Below are 17408 nucleotides of genomic sequence, written 5' to 3' on the forward strand. Positions count from 1 at the left end.
CCTCCTTCAACGTGGCGGACTTGGCTAGCCTCACGGACCAGTTGGCATTGGTGAACCTGGCCCTGAACATTCTCAATGCTTAATGTTGCGTTTGAATAAAGTTTTTCCTCCTCCGCCTCCTACAGCGGGTGGGTCCACCATTTGAAGCAGCGGCATGGCCTTGTATACAAAACCATGCGTGTGCGATGAAGGAAAGAAGGTGGACGATTCAGTGGTGAGTGACTGGATGGCCAACACGCTGCCGGCGATTATACTGGAGTACAAAGCACAGGACGTATTTAACACGGACGAGGTGGGGAGCAACACCCTGCATGTGCTTCGACGTGTTGAGGTGTGCACTGAGCTTGGGTACCGTGAATGAGGAGACGAGTGCGAGGTTTTAAACACTCCAGGAAGGAGCGCTCAGCGACATGGAGGTCAAGAAAAAGCAGAAAAACACCACGGATTTCTTTACGCAAAATTCCCACCTCATCCACCTACCTGAGGTGGATGAGGTACCGGAGCCAGCGGCTGGCCTCGGGGTCCGTCTCAGAGCCATCCGTGGGCATGAACAGCGTGCGCTGTCGGATGAACGTCTGGCAGTTGGGGGGCATGTCCGACAGGTCGTAGCGCACCACAAACATCTTCACCACCGTGTGGTGCGGGTTGAACAGCGTCTGCACAGACAGCACCATCGTGCACAGGGATCAACGTCAGCACTGTGACGATGCAAGGCACCTGTATACACACCACAGGAGGCATAACGTCGCCTCACCTTGGGCTCATCTCAAAGCACACTGAGCATTTCCCCGAGCTGCACTGCAACGTCAGCTTTTCACTGAAAGTTTTAGACTTGCTCACAAGATGGACGCCCACAAGAACAATTTGTCAACACCTCGATCATGGCATTTACAGAAAAAAAACTCATTTAATAAAAAAATCTAACCCACACAGGCCATTTTCTTGCGTACTTTCGCACTTCTGATGTGTGGTAGGAATGAACGGCCGTGTTAAACAGGCACCACTTCAAGAATTTCCATAACAGCAGCTAGGCCAGCAGTTTGATCGAAACGTTAGATAAAAAAAAAAAAAAAAAAAATCCGATGTGCACGTTGAGGATTTAACAAGGCAAGGCAATCATTTGCCGAACTCACCACTTGGATTGTTCCAGTCTTTGGAACATGGTAACCTTTCATTCCAAGATTTATATGACCCTGAAAAAAAGAAAAAAAGGAAAGTTGTGAGGTACTATGCGCACTTTGCCACAAATATTTATGAATGCACTGCTCTCCCAAACAGTATATAACATTTTTGCTCTAATAACAAAACATTCGGTTCTGAGCTATCGGACAAGGCTACACCAATGTACACAACCTGATAACGAAGCAGGCAAGGCACCAGATTATCGCCATCACTTATCAACTCAAGACTCTAACCCCTGTCCCAAAGTACTAGCTCAATGCTGTTTAAATTTAAAGCGGCTTCATTCAATTTATGATTACTGAAACAAATAGCCACCGCTGCTAGACAAAAATGCCTTTTGAATCATTTTTAGAACACGCACATTACAAACACTACAAAAGTGATACACGGTGCCCGCATTCCAGAAATTTCATTAAAGGTTAAGTTTTTAGCCAAGTCATTTAGCCAAATGCTATATCACAGTTTTTTTCCCAAATTCAAGCTCAGGTTCTAATGCTTGAAAGCAATGCCATGATTTTTGCATACAGTAATTCATCTTTCAACAAGCACGAATAAGGCCGGGTTCAGAATGTTGTCGCAACTCTCGTAATACTATCTTTAAATAATGACGTCACTTGACGTCTCAGCCAACCGAACTGCGTGAAACGCCGTTTTTTTACGACCATAGCGCACGATATGGCTGCAACGTCAGTAGTCTGAACATAGCTAAGATGCCACATAGCCGTGCCTCACCAGATAAGGCGAGACGACTTTCTCGATGTCCTGTAGCGAGTAGAAGAAAACGGTCACAGGGAGGGTGATGTGCCTCGGGCAGAAGGAGCCGCTGGCGCCAATCTCAGCCACAAAGCCCTGCACCGTGCTCACGGGCTCCAGGCGGCCGTTCAGGACAGACTCCTGCGCAGCGCAGAGAAAAGCAAGATGGACGGAGGTGAAAAGCCCGGTAAAAAGTCCAGCCACTGGCACGAGGGGCAAAACAAAAGCCAAAAAGGCTGATCAATCTCTTCCAACTTGCTTCACGCACACTGACGATGTGCTCAGGGCCCTGTGTCACACACGCGTGCCCTTGCACACAGGGCAAGCTAGACCATTCGCACATGCTAGCAAATTCAACAGGCGTGCAATAGCGCATAGCTCAGCAATGTGTTGTGATCGAAAATACACTGCGGTAGTTTTGTTAGATTCGCAGCGCAATTGTCCTTTTGTGATCAAGCCCCTCTCAGAGAAGACCAAACATAAAGCTAGACATAATTTGTGTGCCCATGAGATCGTAGCAAGAGTTCTGCTCCAACAAAAACTAGAGGGCAAAATGCGCTTCAGACAGTAATTAAGCGAGGTTGCACCACACTCCCAGTAAGCCGAGCTTGAAGAATTGTGGAAGTGTGTTTGGTTTATTCGGTGTTTATTTCAGAGAAACCTTTTCTACCCTCTTCACAACCAGTGCCTGCAAATGTATGTTTAGCAACCCTGCAAGCTAACTTAGGCATGTTTCCTAGCGCAAAAAGGATGCGAACATCAGAAAGGAATGCAGACGGGACAGACGCCCAACTTTTCGCACTTCAGTAACTTCCCCAGAACATTATCATACTGCTTTCGGGCAGTGTTTTGACTGGCCACACATCACAGAAGTCCAAGTTCGACACAAACTGCGAGACATTATGTGGTTTCTAGTTAAACTCAAACTAGAAATGCCACCCTCGTAGGGCTTGTTTCAAAACTCAGCTCGAGCAAAATTGACTAAATAGGGGTCTATTGCAAATGTTTGGCCTGGCATGTATAAAGCAAGTCATCTAGCAATGAATACATCAGTAAAAGAAATCTCATACAACAATAAATGTTATCCCTTCAGGTGAGGAATTGCAAACATAAGTTGCTTAAACCAAAGGCATAGTGCACGACTTAATTTCTATCCTTGTGGGCATCTGGTTGAAATTGAGGTACAGAAATGTACATGGCAGCTCACCTTGTGACAATGTGAGCTCTAAATTACAACACGGGCTTATTCCGACATGCATTACGAGCATTGAATCAATAACGGAATAGAAAAACATACCTCAAAGTTAACAATGAGGCTGCTCGTGGTGGTAGATGCCGGAGCGCTCGAGCTGATTATCTCTTCCGGCGACGCTTCTTCCTCCTCAGGTTCTTTCTCAAACAATGCCCTGAAATGCGCAACACGGATGACGTGATCAGTTCAACATGCCTGAACATGAAACACACGACTAGGAGAACACTGCATTCACGCTAAAATTTACACCTCATAGGAAATTTCACATACCTCATGCAGTGGCATACTGCCTACCGCTCTACATTGAGCAAAATCCCAGAATGGTAGCTTAACTTTAGCTTGCCAAATCAGAAAATCGAAAGTTTTAATGGTTTCAATAAGCCTTCCGATGTGAGCTTTACTAGCTTTACTCGAAGTTTAGCCTGGTTGATTTGGGCTTCCATTTTGATTCCGAATCTACCTTATTGTGTTACTTTCTATTTATTTAAATGCACCACAGATGACAGCAGGAAGGTATATTAACAACCACATTTTTATGCTCTCTATACATTGAAAATTTTATGTATCAAACATATGTGCAGTAGCAATCAGATTCCTACATCACTTAAAACATTGCGTAAATTTTACATATCACACACGTCTGCAGTAAATTTTTGCCGCAAGTACGGAAGAGAAATCCCGTATAAGTGATCCGAGTTAGATGTAACCACCCATGAGCAAAGAAACACATGCACGCCACAACTGCAGAGAGAATGGATATCTGAGAAGTAATTTTGTGAGAGGTGAACAGTCAGCTTACCCCTTCAGTAAGCTGCAACACCAAATACAAGCAAATCACAAGTCTGGACATAGCTTGGCACAAAAAAAAAAAGTTTCTGACCCCTTCCATTACCAATTCACAGCCATAATCTTTCAATTTTCCACACGTAGCGTATTCTAAAATTTCTGGGGTCTATTTTTCTTGATCAACTGTCACATGTCCTCAATTAAATTTTTGAAACATTTTTTACATGACAAAATTTTATAATTGTTATATCTTTCAAAAGGGTAATGCACAGTTGCATCGCAGTAATTACAGTACATGCGACATGCAATTTTGTGCAGTTATGCTCCAAAATTATTGCAAGAACTTTCGGAAAGAGAATAAAATCATGCAGCTCCCAACAGGTGAGCTATCCTATGAGTGCCTAGCTATGAAAGCTGTTGTGAAACTAGTGTACACGGAGCTCAGCACTTCTTGAAATGCTGAGGCAGCCTATAATAAGGCAAAGGCCGCCCACTCCATGCACGGATATGCATGCAGCATGTATATGCATGCATTAAAAGAAAGGAGCAGTGCCCATAATATAGTGAGCAGTGTGCCACAACACTACAGTGCCTGCTACTAAAGAAAAAATAGCGCAGCGAACTGACCTCTTAATTGCAGACACAGAAGTCAGGCTGCTGTCAAAATCAAAACTGGCTCCAGACTTTCGGAGAGGAGCCTGAAACAGGGAAAGCACATTTGGCTACAGATTGCAAGCAATGTGTTCAGCAATGCAAAACCATTCCTGCGGAACAAGCACACAGTATCACTCCGTAGTAATGACTACGATTTCCAGATTCGTGGTTATCCGTTGAAGTTGCAATTCCAAGACACATTCTCTCAAGGCCATACAAAGATAAAGAAAAGAGTGGCACCTCCTGGAGAAAAAGTTTTCCCAATCCAAGTTTACCAACATGCATGAAGGCAGAGGACGGAGAATGGCAGAGGTCGCCAGTTTTGAACCTTGATCACAGCCCATCTCCTCGGTTATGGTCAATCCCCCTTCATGCTTAGCCAGACCCCTTTCATGACCAGGCCAATCTCTCTAAGAGCACCAATCCCCTATCATGGACCTAGTTGAGTTCACCATGTCGAGGACATTTCAACCACAGTTATCACCAGCCAGGACTGGTACTTCAGGTGAAATTAATTATGACAGTAAGTAGCCCCCAAATTCTTATATAACAACACAAATAATCTAAGATACAATTCAGTTTTACAGTAAACAAAAAATAAGCACACTGCAACTGCCAATTTTGTTTTACTGGAAGCTTCTGGCCCTACAATCCTGTCTTACGCATGTGAAGCAAGAATTTGCAATAATAAAGTATTCTGAACAAGCAGAGAATGGCTTGCCTATATATTATACAACCGGCAAACAATCTCAGAAATTTAAGCAAAGCTGGGCAAGATAGAGCCACCTTGAAGAAACACGAAGGGATACATTAAACACACAGCCCTTCCTTAACGATGCGGCCAGTTCCCTCGGCAGACTCACGGGACTAGAAGTTAGTGGCAGACCAGTCTTCTGATGGAAGACCATTGAGGTGGCACTGTCCAAAGAGCGGCGGAACTGAGCGCGCTCCGCCGCCGTAGGCACTGGATGATTCCGTGCTTTGCACATCATCTGGAGCAAAAGCAACGGAGCAGCCACATGAAGATGCTGTCCGCTCACATTGCGAGGTGGTAGAACAAGTAGTGAACGGGGGTGGGGAGCACACGGACAAAGGGGGAAGAAAACTCGCTAATAGTGAAGCACCATTCTGGGAATGACAGTCGTAAAGAAGCTGTGGAGTGCACTTGCTGGCGAGTGGAATTACGTTGAGATTTTAATTTGGGATGCACCATCCAGTTTTATCAATTCATGTTTTCATTCTGAGAGTCCATGTAGCACAGAACATTTGTATGGGGTTGCCAAATAAAATAAAAATGATTAAAAGAGACACGGCCTATTCGGTTGACTATGAGGCAAGTCGGAACTACTGATTCCCTCGAGGACCTGCTTTACTTTATTATACCTATTCCTTTCCTAGTGCATTTTTTTTTGTAATTTTTTGACTCACCCAAGACAACTGAAGATGAAAGAGTACACTGCACCTACCTATCAGTATTAATCATCCTGAGGGTCATAATTGTAATCAAGAGTACAAAATGATGCGTGCAACTTGTTAATGAATGTCCCAGGCTTTTATGGTTATCATAAAATTGATTTAGGATTACTTGCATTCGAAAGAAGGGCTTTTTGCTCTAGTTCGGCATTGAGGCAAAAGTTTTGTATTGCCTTTTGTGACCCCTAACCCTGGCACTCCAACCATCTCGCCCGTCCTTGAATAAATAATCATCTAACATTGCTTACTAGTATTTTTGCACTGTGGACAGTGCATAGATGCTTGTCAGCTTTCAACTTGCCAAACATCTATTACTCTTGCAAGCACATTACACACGACGTCTATAGCAGAGTGCGGTATCAGATCGAAAATTGGAAGATGAAATTCCGTTTGCATTATATAAATGCGACAAGGCAAGCAATTCTGCACAAACAACACTTTATGATGCTTACTCATTAGGCAAGGCTAATTATTGCATTGAAAACTTAAGTCCTTTTTGTATTGCACAATTCTCTTATGCTGCCAGGTGTTGAGGTCTGTTATAATGTTGTATTTTGTTTCCTTGTTTAGATAATTATTTAAGATATTGTAGTGACTAGTTTGTGACAATTTCCTCGTGCGTGGCCAACTTTCACCCCATTTAGGAGAGCACCATCTCTCACGTTTATTTCACTAATTTTTTTTGCAAGGCACGGTGCCAACTTCAAGCAATATACTTCACCAGCTAAAACGAGAGAGACTGCCGCCAAAAAGGAACCACAGCTTCTTTATTTATGTCAGAAAATATAAAAGAAATAATGACATTTACTAGCCACGCGTAGCTTTTATGTAACTGCATTTATGACAGGAACATGCACAATGTACAGCACAAAAAGATATTGACTGCGCATTTAAGAAGAACGTAAAAGCATTTACTTTTGTTTAAATTTATAATGTCCATCCAGCTGAGTACACACAACAAAAAATATGTAAAAGTCAAGCTTTATTTTGACTTCTAATTCAAACAGAGCATCCACGTGCCCACATCTGCTGTTATAGCATGCAAATGTGTGTGGGCAAGAATTAAGTTACCTGAATAACCACATGACCAATAGTCTGTACCGGCTTACGACTTAAAAGTTACATCAGAATAAGCTGAAGCCTAAAAAGTTAGAATAAAAAGTGTGATGTTAACAAGGGCTGCCCTTGGTTAATCGTATGAGCTATAGGTGTCCTAGGTTAATCGTAAGCCACTACAACTCGAAACTTCAATATCGAAGCTCACATTACAATGTGGATTGTAAATTACCCATTACAAGGAGATAGTTTTTCCAAGTAGGGTAATCCATCTGTAACTTCGCTTCCCTAAAATGTGTACACATTTCTGGACAGAAGTTTGAAGTTGAAAATATCGACAGTAGAATTGTCGTCAATGATGCACGCAAGATGCGACTTCTTAGGATGAAAATATTACTGTATTACTTTTATGGTAACGAAGTTAAAATAGACTGTGCACTACAGAGCCTAAATGGTGCTTCAGACCAGAAAAAAAGGAAAACCGGTTGCTTTTTATTAGGTATGTATAAAAGAGACACTTCTGTGTAACTTACAACGGCTGCTGCCTCTTTAGGTAACTCTACAAAGTTGGCGTACAATATTCTAACTGCCCGCCTAGAGGTGAGAACGAAGACGCAATTTGTGCCCATTCTTCATCGACCGCAACACTTAAGGACGTTCTGTAGGGGAAGGGAATTCATTGTTAAGGAACTCGAGCAGAGAGAGCAAAGTGACTGTGTGTTCAAGAACAAAGACAGTATCACTCTCGAATACATCACACATGTGCAAGCTTTTGTTACCACTCGCGTCTCATCTATCAATGAGCGCGCGCGTATTCAACATGTCTAGAATTAAGACACTGACGGAAAGTTGGTGGAAGTTAAGACACTGGCTTTTTCTTTTGAAGTTGCAACAACTGTGCAAGAAGTATAGGCGATGACACTCGCTGCTTTATGGGCGGCAGAAAGCTGCAACGCATTGACCCCTTCAGGGTGTACGCATACCCCCCTGCCGTCCATCATCACGCGAGTTAATTATGTCGTATAGGCATCATTTCTGCGGCATTCACACTGCAATAACTTATCCGCTGTTGCATGGCATTCAGTACCATTCTTGTTAAATTCCCGTCCACAAGATGCATTGATCGGGCAAGCTGGTTCATACATTTTCTAAAATTAGAGCACAGAGACAACCAAGAAAATAAAAAAAAGAAAGGAAAGAAAAGAGAAAGGAAAAGAAAAGAAAGATGGGACAGGCACCTTACAAGCATCGCCTTGTATAAATACCAGCTTTAATAGCAGAAAGATATGTGCTGTTTTTTTTATAAAACAACGGTGTAAAGGGTGAAATTCATCCACTCAAGAGGAACGTTTCTAAAGTGGAAGTTCATTGCCACGCAGAAGAGCACACCTATCGCTAATACCGTGTCCATGCTTTAACTTCGGTAATGAACCCAACTCTGCAGAAACTTCGTGTTCAATGTGCCCATTTCGCCTTTTCAACTGTGCTGTTCTAACTAAATAGCGTGCCTGCCTGCTGTTAAAGGTGGTACTTATACAAACCGAAGCTCTATAAAAAAAGAAGAAAAAAGCTGGTTGCAGATTGAGCACCTGTGTCATCTTTCTTTTTTCTCTGTAGTTCTCATTCCTTGGGCTCAAACTAAAAGAGGAATACCTTTGTACTTTTTATGTCACTCCAGCTTTTTATTTATCTGCATTTTTATTATTTCAGCTGCAGCCACTACTGATGCCAGAGCTACCACATCTTCACGACATCACATGTGCAGTAGGTCTGTAGCATCTGCATGTTTGCCATGTTGGCAAGGTATGAAAATTACAATATTTGGCCGGCAGGCATATGCCACTGAAACTAGACGCTTTCCTTTTTGCACTTTTCTGGCTGCACTTGTAACAAACAGCATCCCTAGAAAAACTTTACTGTGCAAACCAATCTAGCAACACAGCGTGTGAACAGCCACAACTAACATGGGGGTGCATTGTAGAGGCCTGTTCATGGGTGGTTGTCATTTTGTTGGAAGCTTATTTATCAAATGAAAGTTGCTCGAACACCAAGTTCTATTCAGCCATGGAAAAAGACATGTTCTAACAACACTAGGTCACTCAAGGTGCTTCACCTAATGCAATCTGCGCATGCTTAAAACAAACAGCAAGATTCACAGAGTACCATTGGAGTAGAAACGAAAACAAGGTCCTTGTTAATGCGAAGAAGCGGCTGACTGGCACTAAAATTGCGCTGGCCTTTCAGTCTGTGCAGTGAATTGGTACGCCTACAGTCAAGCCACTCATTACAGTAAAAGCCCGTCAATTCAAACTCGCCTGTAAATTCAAACTCGCCTGTAAATTCAAACTCGGTTAATTCGAACTGCGTTAATTCGAATTGACGCCCTGGCCCCGGCACAGCCCTGCATATTTCAATGGGGGTTTGAAATCTCCTGATAATTCGAAACCCGTCGCTATCCAGAACTGTTCATTCGAACTGGGATCCCCTGGCTTCCACTGATTCTTGCAGAAGAAGTCTGCCAGGAGTGACAAGAATGTGTTGAAAATCCCAACCAAACCAAATTTACTTGAGATGCAAAACAACGAGAGGGAGGGAAGGGGGGGGGGGGGGAGGGAAACAGAGTAGCGTGTGCTACGCTCCTGTGACAGCTGTTTTCGCTTCCACAGTAGGCGCTGACTTTTAATTTTGATTGCTGTGACTCTGCCGTGTAAATAAACGTGTTTTAGAGCATAAACAGTGTCATTATCCATGAAATGACCTGCCAGAAACTTGTAGTAGCGCTTAATTCACGATAACGCGTCCAGAGGTGGCTTCTTTGTGTTATGCCCGCGCAATGCGGTGCCATGTCCATTCATTTTAGCGCCCGCCCGCTAATTCAAGCTCCGCTTAATTCGAACAACTTTACAATCGTCTTAGAGTTCAAATTAACGAGCTTTTATTGTATTTTTTAAAAGAACTGCCTCATTCTGACTGACCCATAGGTAGTTTTCTGGACCGTTCTGGAGTGCAGTGTCATCCCCTAATTACTTCCTACACCATGGTTGCAACTCAAAACAAGCAGAGGGCTAAGAGAGACCAAACAACAACATAGAAGTTTTATTCAAAGCACACTTGAAATGTAAATAAGGCATCGATTGCACTGCATTACAAAGACTAAGAATCGAGCAACGGCAAAAGAAAGCGCTTCCAGACCCTGCGTACCCACCTGCCTCACTTTGTGCTTGTGAATGAGGTTGCTGAAGATGTGGCTGCCTTTGCCAACCACCCCTTCCTTCAGCTTCAGGTCGCACAGACCTTCGCTCCAGGTCTTACTGTGCCCGAGGGCTCGCTTACTGTGACTTCCGTCTTCCTTTTCACCGGCGTGAGCGCACCGGCTACCACTGGCTTCAATCTCCTTCGCCACATTCCTACGTTTCGTCTCACTCGCGGCTGTCCTCTCAGCACAGGGGCCCTTCACATTGGGCTCCGACGTCCGTTGAGAGTCACGTTTCGCCGCCTGCTCCCCTTGCGCTGAACTAGAGCTGTCTGAGATCAGTTTGTGTTTGGCCGACGGTTTGCTCATGTGACAAAGGCTCAGGTCCTCGAAGCTTTGCATCAGGCCCGCACAGCACTGGTCGGGGGAAGCAGTGCGGGAAAATTTGTCAAGCAGTTTGTTTTCACTGGGCTTTTGCGTTGCACGGATGTGGCTTTCATCACAGAGTGGGTGCGGTGACTGCGCGGCGACGGCCTGCACGGGGCCCGGCGGGCGTTCAGCCGCCTTCACGGATGTCGCGGGGCTTTTCTCGCGGGCCGGCTGTCTCTGCCAAAAAGGAGTGCCAGTCGCGGGCTCTTCTCTCCTGGGCCCTTGAACGGAGCTAGTGCAGGGGCCGTCCGAAACAAATGCATCACCAGGCACAGCTTCTCCGCTCTTCTTGAGGAAGCGCTCTATGACCGGTCGCCTCGGAGTCCTCCCCCGATTCCGCTCCACCACTGGGGCTTCCCTGTTGGGCGGTTCGAGGGGCGACTGCGCTCGGCTTCTGAACATGAGGTGCTCCGGGGCTTCGACGCTGGGGCTCCCGCATCGCGAGGGGCTCTGGTAGCGCTTGGGGTACATTTGCAGCGACTGAGGGGGGTCCAGAAGGCTCTCGCCCAGCAGCAAGTCTGCCGACAGGTGGTCCCCTCCCCTGCTGTGCTTTTTCTTGGGCTTGTGCTTGGAGAGGGACTCGTCGCTCTCATTCTCGCCGGGGCCATCTCGGATGCTTCGGCTTCGGGCAGTGATGGGTGTGCCCAGCGGCTCGTTCAGAACCGCGGGCGTGGCAGGCACGGGGAGGGCGTGCTTGGCACAGGCAATGCTGGGGATGCCCGAGGGACACCGGGGCACGGACTTGACGGACACCTTGATGGATGCACTGCGTCCGAGGCTGGCCACGGGAAAGTTGTGCACTAGCGGGTTGCACAGGAACTTGCTGGAGAAGGCCTCGCCCGGAACCGATATCCTGCAGCGTGGAATGGACGGAAACGCAGCATTTGCCTCCGGTTCGGCAAAACTGGGCTGAGAGCATCAGGACACGTTTTAGTGGTTTGAGTATAAAGAGTAAGAAATAGTAACTAAGGGTAGCCGACACGTGCGTCAGCTACCTTTCTGTGTTGTTAACCGACAAAGAAATTGCCTTTTTATCTGGTGACAGCACGTGAGCTGCAGTGATGGCTTGAAATGTCTTTTTGTTTCCTTCATCTTCCCTCTTTCTCTCATTTGTTGCAACAGAAGTTTGTATTTAAGTAATTTTGTGCAATAAACATCTGTTGTTAGTCTGCGTTGTGTCCCGTCTACGCCTCGTCCTCTTCCCTTTGCGCTGTTCCGAGAAGAAATAGTAACAAATTCATGACTTAAAACATAGATTATTTGTATACCATTCGGATAGAGGCTATGTGCAGCATGATTTACACAATATGAAATGGTGTTTAGCTCCCACTCAATTTACCCACATTTAATGTTCACCAGAATTTCGTTTTCTGCCTCGACGAAAAGAACAGCTCCCATACTAAGTGAGAATTAAGCCTGCGAAGTCAGCAGCACAACAGCTATGCCGGTTCAAGAAGGTCACTTCGTGCTCAACGTTCACGAAGGCCATTTCATGCTGCCCATACATAATACCGGCTTAAAATCTTGTACACAAGCATTCCTATATAGCCTTGCTCACAGGCTTTTGTCTTCCCGTTCTATCAGAAAAACGGCCACAGGGCTCACAAGGCAATAGTAATGGAACAGTTTCAGTCCTGACACCCTAAGAAGCAACATGCAAAGAAAAGCAATCACTTCCAGCAAAAACTACTTGTGGCAAGGCATTTATCCAGGAGGGACAGTACCTGTAATAGATGTTACGAGGGTTCCGTCCACCCGACAGACTGTACCATGCACTAATCTGTGAGAAGTGCAGGTACGACCGCATTGCCTGGATCAGGTTCCGCGGTGCCGCTGTTGCTTCCGGAACCCTAGGGGAGGCGAGAAGAAAGAGAGGGACAGGCAAAAAGAAAGGTCACTCTGTTCAGAACAAAAGCCACACTATTTACAGATCAGCTCATTTTTACCAACCTCCTTCATATCCGCTCCACAATAAATGAGCAACAACGCTTCCTAGCAAGAAAACGCATAGTAACAACGACTTCTCAACGTTAATGAGGCGAGTCAGCAAATATTTTGTTTAGGATCAGCAAAAGTTAAAGGAAAGCAGAGTTAGCAGGAGTTAGCAAAAGGTAGTGTGCCTAGGGAGCTCATAGGTCCCTAATTTACTGCATATTAGCTGCATGTCAGCTAATTTACCACATGTAGTTATATGAGCGCTACTTCCTGAAGACGAACTATGGGTCTCAAGCTCATGTGAGAATGTAGCTGCAATGTGATAAAAGGGTAAAGAATACGAAAATGTGGCTGCAAAAGAACCAAAATATAACATAGAATACAACCCTTTTTTTTAACATAATCGCGTACATGCCACATTTTATGGCAAATATACCACCCCTGGATTGACTGTTCAAATTATGACAAAGTCATTTCACAAATGTAGGAGGCCGAGTAAAATGATGGGTATACAATATAAATATAATTTATTGTGCAAGTGCAGAAATTATTTTAGCATTTCAGGGCTGCCTGTTCTACAACTCGAAACCTCCAGAGTGAGCGGGAGAGTCGGTGAGTGGGTGAGCGGGAGAGTGAGTGAGTGAGTGAGCAGGAGAGTGAGTGAGTGAGCGAGAGAGTGAGTGAGTGAGTGAGCGGGAGAGTGAGTGAGCGGGAGAGTGAGTGAGCGGGAGAGTGAGTGAGTGAGTGAGTGAGTGAGTGAGTGAGTGAGTGAGTGAGTGAGTGAGTGAGTGAGTGAGTGAGTGAGTGAGTGAGTTGATTATCGATTGATTGTAGCAGAGTCCTTCAATGCTTCTCTGGTCATGAAACTCCCGGCCAAGTTTCGTACGGGGACAAAGGCTACCACGAGTGGCGCCACCGCAGATCAAAGGGCATCGGGCGGCCGCTGCTGCTCTGTAGCCAGACCGGCAGGCAGGAACGCAGTAGCAGCATGCCCGTTTGCACCAAATTTTTTTGCCACTCACAAAATGATAAGTCCATTTGAGCGGCCCACGACATGTAAAGCGAAAGCGCACAGCTGATAAGGCGGCGAGCGTCTGTTTTATCTAACTCCGTGGTCCGTTCCCCGGCAAACGCGCTCTGACCACGCCCCCGGCTGCCCTCCGATCAACACCAGCGCCGCGGCGCGGCAGCGTACGAAGCTCTTCCATAGCGTGACGGCGAAGTTTCATGACCAGAAAGGCATTGAAGGACTCTGATTGTAGGGTTAAACGCGCCGACGCAGGCGATGAGGCACGCAGTAGTGTAGGGCCCCGGATTAATTTTTACCACCTGGGGATCTTTAAAGTGCGCCGAAATCTCGTACACATGGGCGTTTCTGCTTTTCGCCTCCATCAAAAAAGCGGCCGCCGCGGCCGGGAATCGAACCCACGACCTCATGCTCAGCAGCACAACGCCTTAGCCACTGCAACGCGCGCGAGCGAGTGAGCGAGTGAGTGAGTGAACTTTATTGCGGTGAGCTTCAAGGATCAATGGTTAGACTAGAGGAGGCCCCTCCTCTAGTTTGGGAAGCCCTGGTCCGCGCTGCTGCCCAGGCCCTCTCCCCCAAGCTATGCCAATGAATTGAGAGGTCGGTGCTGGCCCGCCCGCTGATCACAGGTTGGGTGATGATTGGGGGTAAGTGGTGGGGTTTCCCAACACTTGCATGCCTTGTGGTACAGGTGCCAAGTTGGGGGCAGAAATTACAGGTAGCGTAGTACATGGCATGGAGGAGAGTGCCCTGCGAATAGGAATTTATTTGAGGATGCCGAAACGTGGTCACCTCAGCTCTGGATAGATGTGGGTGTGGTGGCTGGAACTGTTGTCTATGGCGGTACTGGACTAGGATTTCCATGATTTATGAAAGGGGAGTGGGCTTGGGAGGGCAAAGGGACTGGATGTCTTCGCTCTCTTAACAACCGACTCGGTGGGTATGAATACGGGCAGCAACGTGTGCTACCTTCTTTCCCTTGAAGGACTCATGTCCGTGGGTCCAGATGACGTGCATTTCCAGGAGCTGGCCCACACTTTGCAGAATTTTGAGGGCCACGAGAGGTACGCGAGCTAGCAGGAAGTTGCGGCAGATGGCTTGGGAGCTTGTCACTACAGTGAGGTAGTCGTTCCCAGTGGCAGTGGCCAAAGCAGTGGAAAGTACTTCTGCTGCCTTTATAGATGTCATGAGAACTGCAGCGGCCATTAGTTCTGCGCTGTTGGTGTTGGTGACTCTTACGCCATGGGCAGGTTTCCGGGGGTACGGGAAACATCCGTGTACCGAGTAGAGGAGTAGTTTTGGGAAGCATTTTCCGAGGAAAGAAAACATTTTCCAACACTAGATTGAAATGTTCGCTGGTCAGTGATCCCATTAGCTTGGAATGGCGAGGTGAGGGTTCTTCAAAGAAGGGAAGTGCAGAGCATGCCATATTAAACGCACATCACAGCACAGCACAAAACAACGGAGAAAGAAGGGACAGGGGAGAGGGCTCACCGCCTGGGCACCATGTGGATGAACCACTGCTCGAGCAACAGGTGCGACGTGTCCGGCGCCGACGACAGGTCGACGCCGGTGGGCGCAGCATCCCCGCACTGGGCACAGTCCGGCGACAGCAGCACCTCCACGGCCATGGGGATGCTGTTCTTCCACAGCAGGGCCATGTGCTTCAGGGCATGCTCAAACTTCTGGCACTGCACACGCCAAGGCCATCAAGAGGGCGCTTGAACCACGCACAGAAAGGCACTCCCCGCACTCGAAAGCTGGACCAACAAAATTAAAGCCGTTCCACTCAATGTGAAAGCTGTCGGAAGTGCAGAGCAGTGATTCGCCTAAATGGGCTGCAGCACCGTTATCGACTTACTGCTGCCACCCAATGCAATTCAAATTTCATGCCTTTGCAGTGCTTTGCAATTTTGAGACAATTTCGCAGAAATGCGCAATGCAGATTTGAGATGGTGCAGAAGGCGACAAGTGGATGTTTAGCAGCTCGAAACTCCCGCCATGCACACTCCTGCAACGCGCACAAAGCTGGACGGCGCGCCATGCATCCGCTGCTCCCGTGAAGCCAATCCCAACGTTACTAGATTATTTTGCCATTCCCACCTTCCTCTCGCTGTGCACGGCACGCAGCCAATGCACGTGGCACGCACGGCCGCGACGCGCTCGCCCACAACTGTTGTCACTCGCCAACGCGCACAGCAGGAGCTGCATTGTTGAAGCTGTGTGTGTGTGTTTTTTTTTTTATTTATTTAATTTTTACTGTTTCAGGCTTATCTTTTATCGCGCTGCGTGCCTGATTCGAGCAGCCCGAATATGCCAGGCGGGAAGCGAAAGACCCTACACATGAAGGTGGCTGTCATAAAAGCAGTCACATCGGGCACAAAGCTCAGTGAGCCGTCGTCTGCATCAGAAAGATGCATTAACGTCCAATTACGAACTTCTTTGCAGCTAAGAGTGTTTGACATACGAGATAGGTATATTGAACTCCAATAAAGTATGTGCATGAATGTTCCTTTTTATCTCCGGAATGCGGTTACTTTGCTGTATACCGCCATACGGTGCGATGCAATTTTGCCGGCTATTTGTTTTGGCCAAGTACAGTGCCCAATATTTGCATAAATGCTATAACGAAATATTGGTTATAACGAGCAAATATTAGCACCCCTTCAATTTCGTTTTAACGAGGTTTAACTGTATAACTAGAGACATATTTTGTTCTTTCAACAAGTTACCGATGGGTGCTCTGCACTGTTCAACTGTACTGTAGTACAGTGTTCAGTATAAGCGAGGCAGTGAAAGCACAGGCTTCCTCCCACTGCATTGCTGTTGGGATGAATTACACTCGTTTAAAGCATAATTACCACCCACTGGTAGCGCTATGAATTATGCAGCAGACGCACTGACTTAAAAAGAAATACAGCCCCACCCCAAGAAACACGCATGCACGCGAACACTCATACAGCTCCCCTACAGCACCAACAGCCTTTGAACCACTGTCCACCCATTGTCATACAGTTTAAAATTTGAAAATCCCTGGAGCGCTATCACTTTGTGCCTTCCCAAACCGCTGATATCAGTCATTTGCTTTATAGATGCTGCAGTCAAGTGGGTGATCCTAAACCATCTCCAAACAATTTTTCATCTTTGCCATTCGAGCGAAGAAGACCCGGGTGGAAGGTGGCCGCACCTCAAGCACCGCGGCCGGGTCGCACTGGTGTCGCGCATGTGCCTGGCTGGCAGGCGGGCAGTGCAGGCCCTCGGCGTAGCCCTTGCTCGAACGGGTCGGCACCCGCCCCTCGAGCACCAGGCTGCCCACATCGATGAAGAAGTCAAACGGGTCCGTCTTCACCTCCTCCACCACGGCCGGACCGTGCATCTCTGCAGGGGGTGGGGAGAGAGGGGTGCAAAGAGCTCTGTACCAAACTCACTCTCATAACATGCCAATCCAAGCACGATGCAGGAAGCAGCACACACGCACATAATGTGGTAAGCGCTCAGAGACAGGCTGCACCTGTTTCTTCCAAATAAAGAAAAAAGCGTGCAAGGCGCCGAGCACTTGGAGGGGAAGGAGTGGGGGACCTCACTACCACACCCCTCTACTTCTCCTGGATCTACCACTGGAAAAGTTGGGAAGTCAGGCAAGAGGAGTGCTCTTCGTTGGCACTTCT

The 17408-nt window shown here is 46.8% G+C and overlaps 1 protein-coding gene across 1 annotated transcript in view; it reads right to left on the bottom strand.

Annotated features, from left to right (window-relative positions):
* The window catches only part of Atos (atos homolog atossa), a gene marked incomplete at its 5' end in the record, with an annotated part of 46553 nt that overhangs the window by 3342 nt on the left and 25803 nt on the right, over positions 1-17408 (bottom strand). The window contains 10 exon segments of the mRNA XM_077706632.1: positions 481-656; positions 1134-1193; positions 1915-2076; positions 3233-3341; positions 4601-4671; positions 5491-5619; positions 10362-11631; positions 12503-12628; positions 15235-15431; positions 16928-17118. Of these exon segments, the coding sequence (XP_077562758.1) occupies positions 481-656; positions 1134-1193; positions 1915-2076; positions 3233-3341; positions 4601-4671; positions 5491-5619; positions 10362-11631; positions 12503-12628; positions 15235-15431; positions 16928-17118 (2491 nt within the window).

This window comes from Haemaphysalis longicornis, unplaced genomic scaffold (genome assembly GCF_048455015.1).
Source record: "Haemaphysalis longicornis isolate Haplotype H1 unplaced genomic scaffold, Haemaphysalis longicornis Haplotype H1 scaffold_4, whole genome shotgun sequence".
NCBI classification, from domain to species: domain Eukaryota; kingdom Metazoa; phylum Arthropoda; class Arachnida; order Ixodida; family Ixodidae; genus Haemaphysalis; species Haemaphysalis longicornis.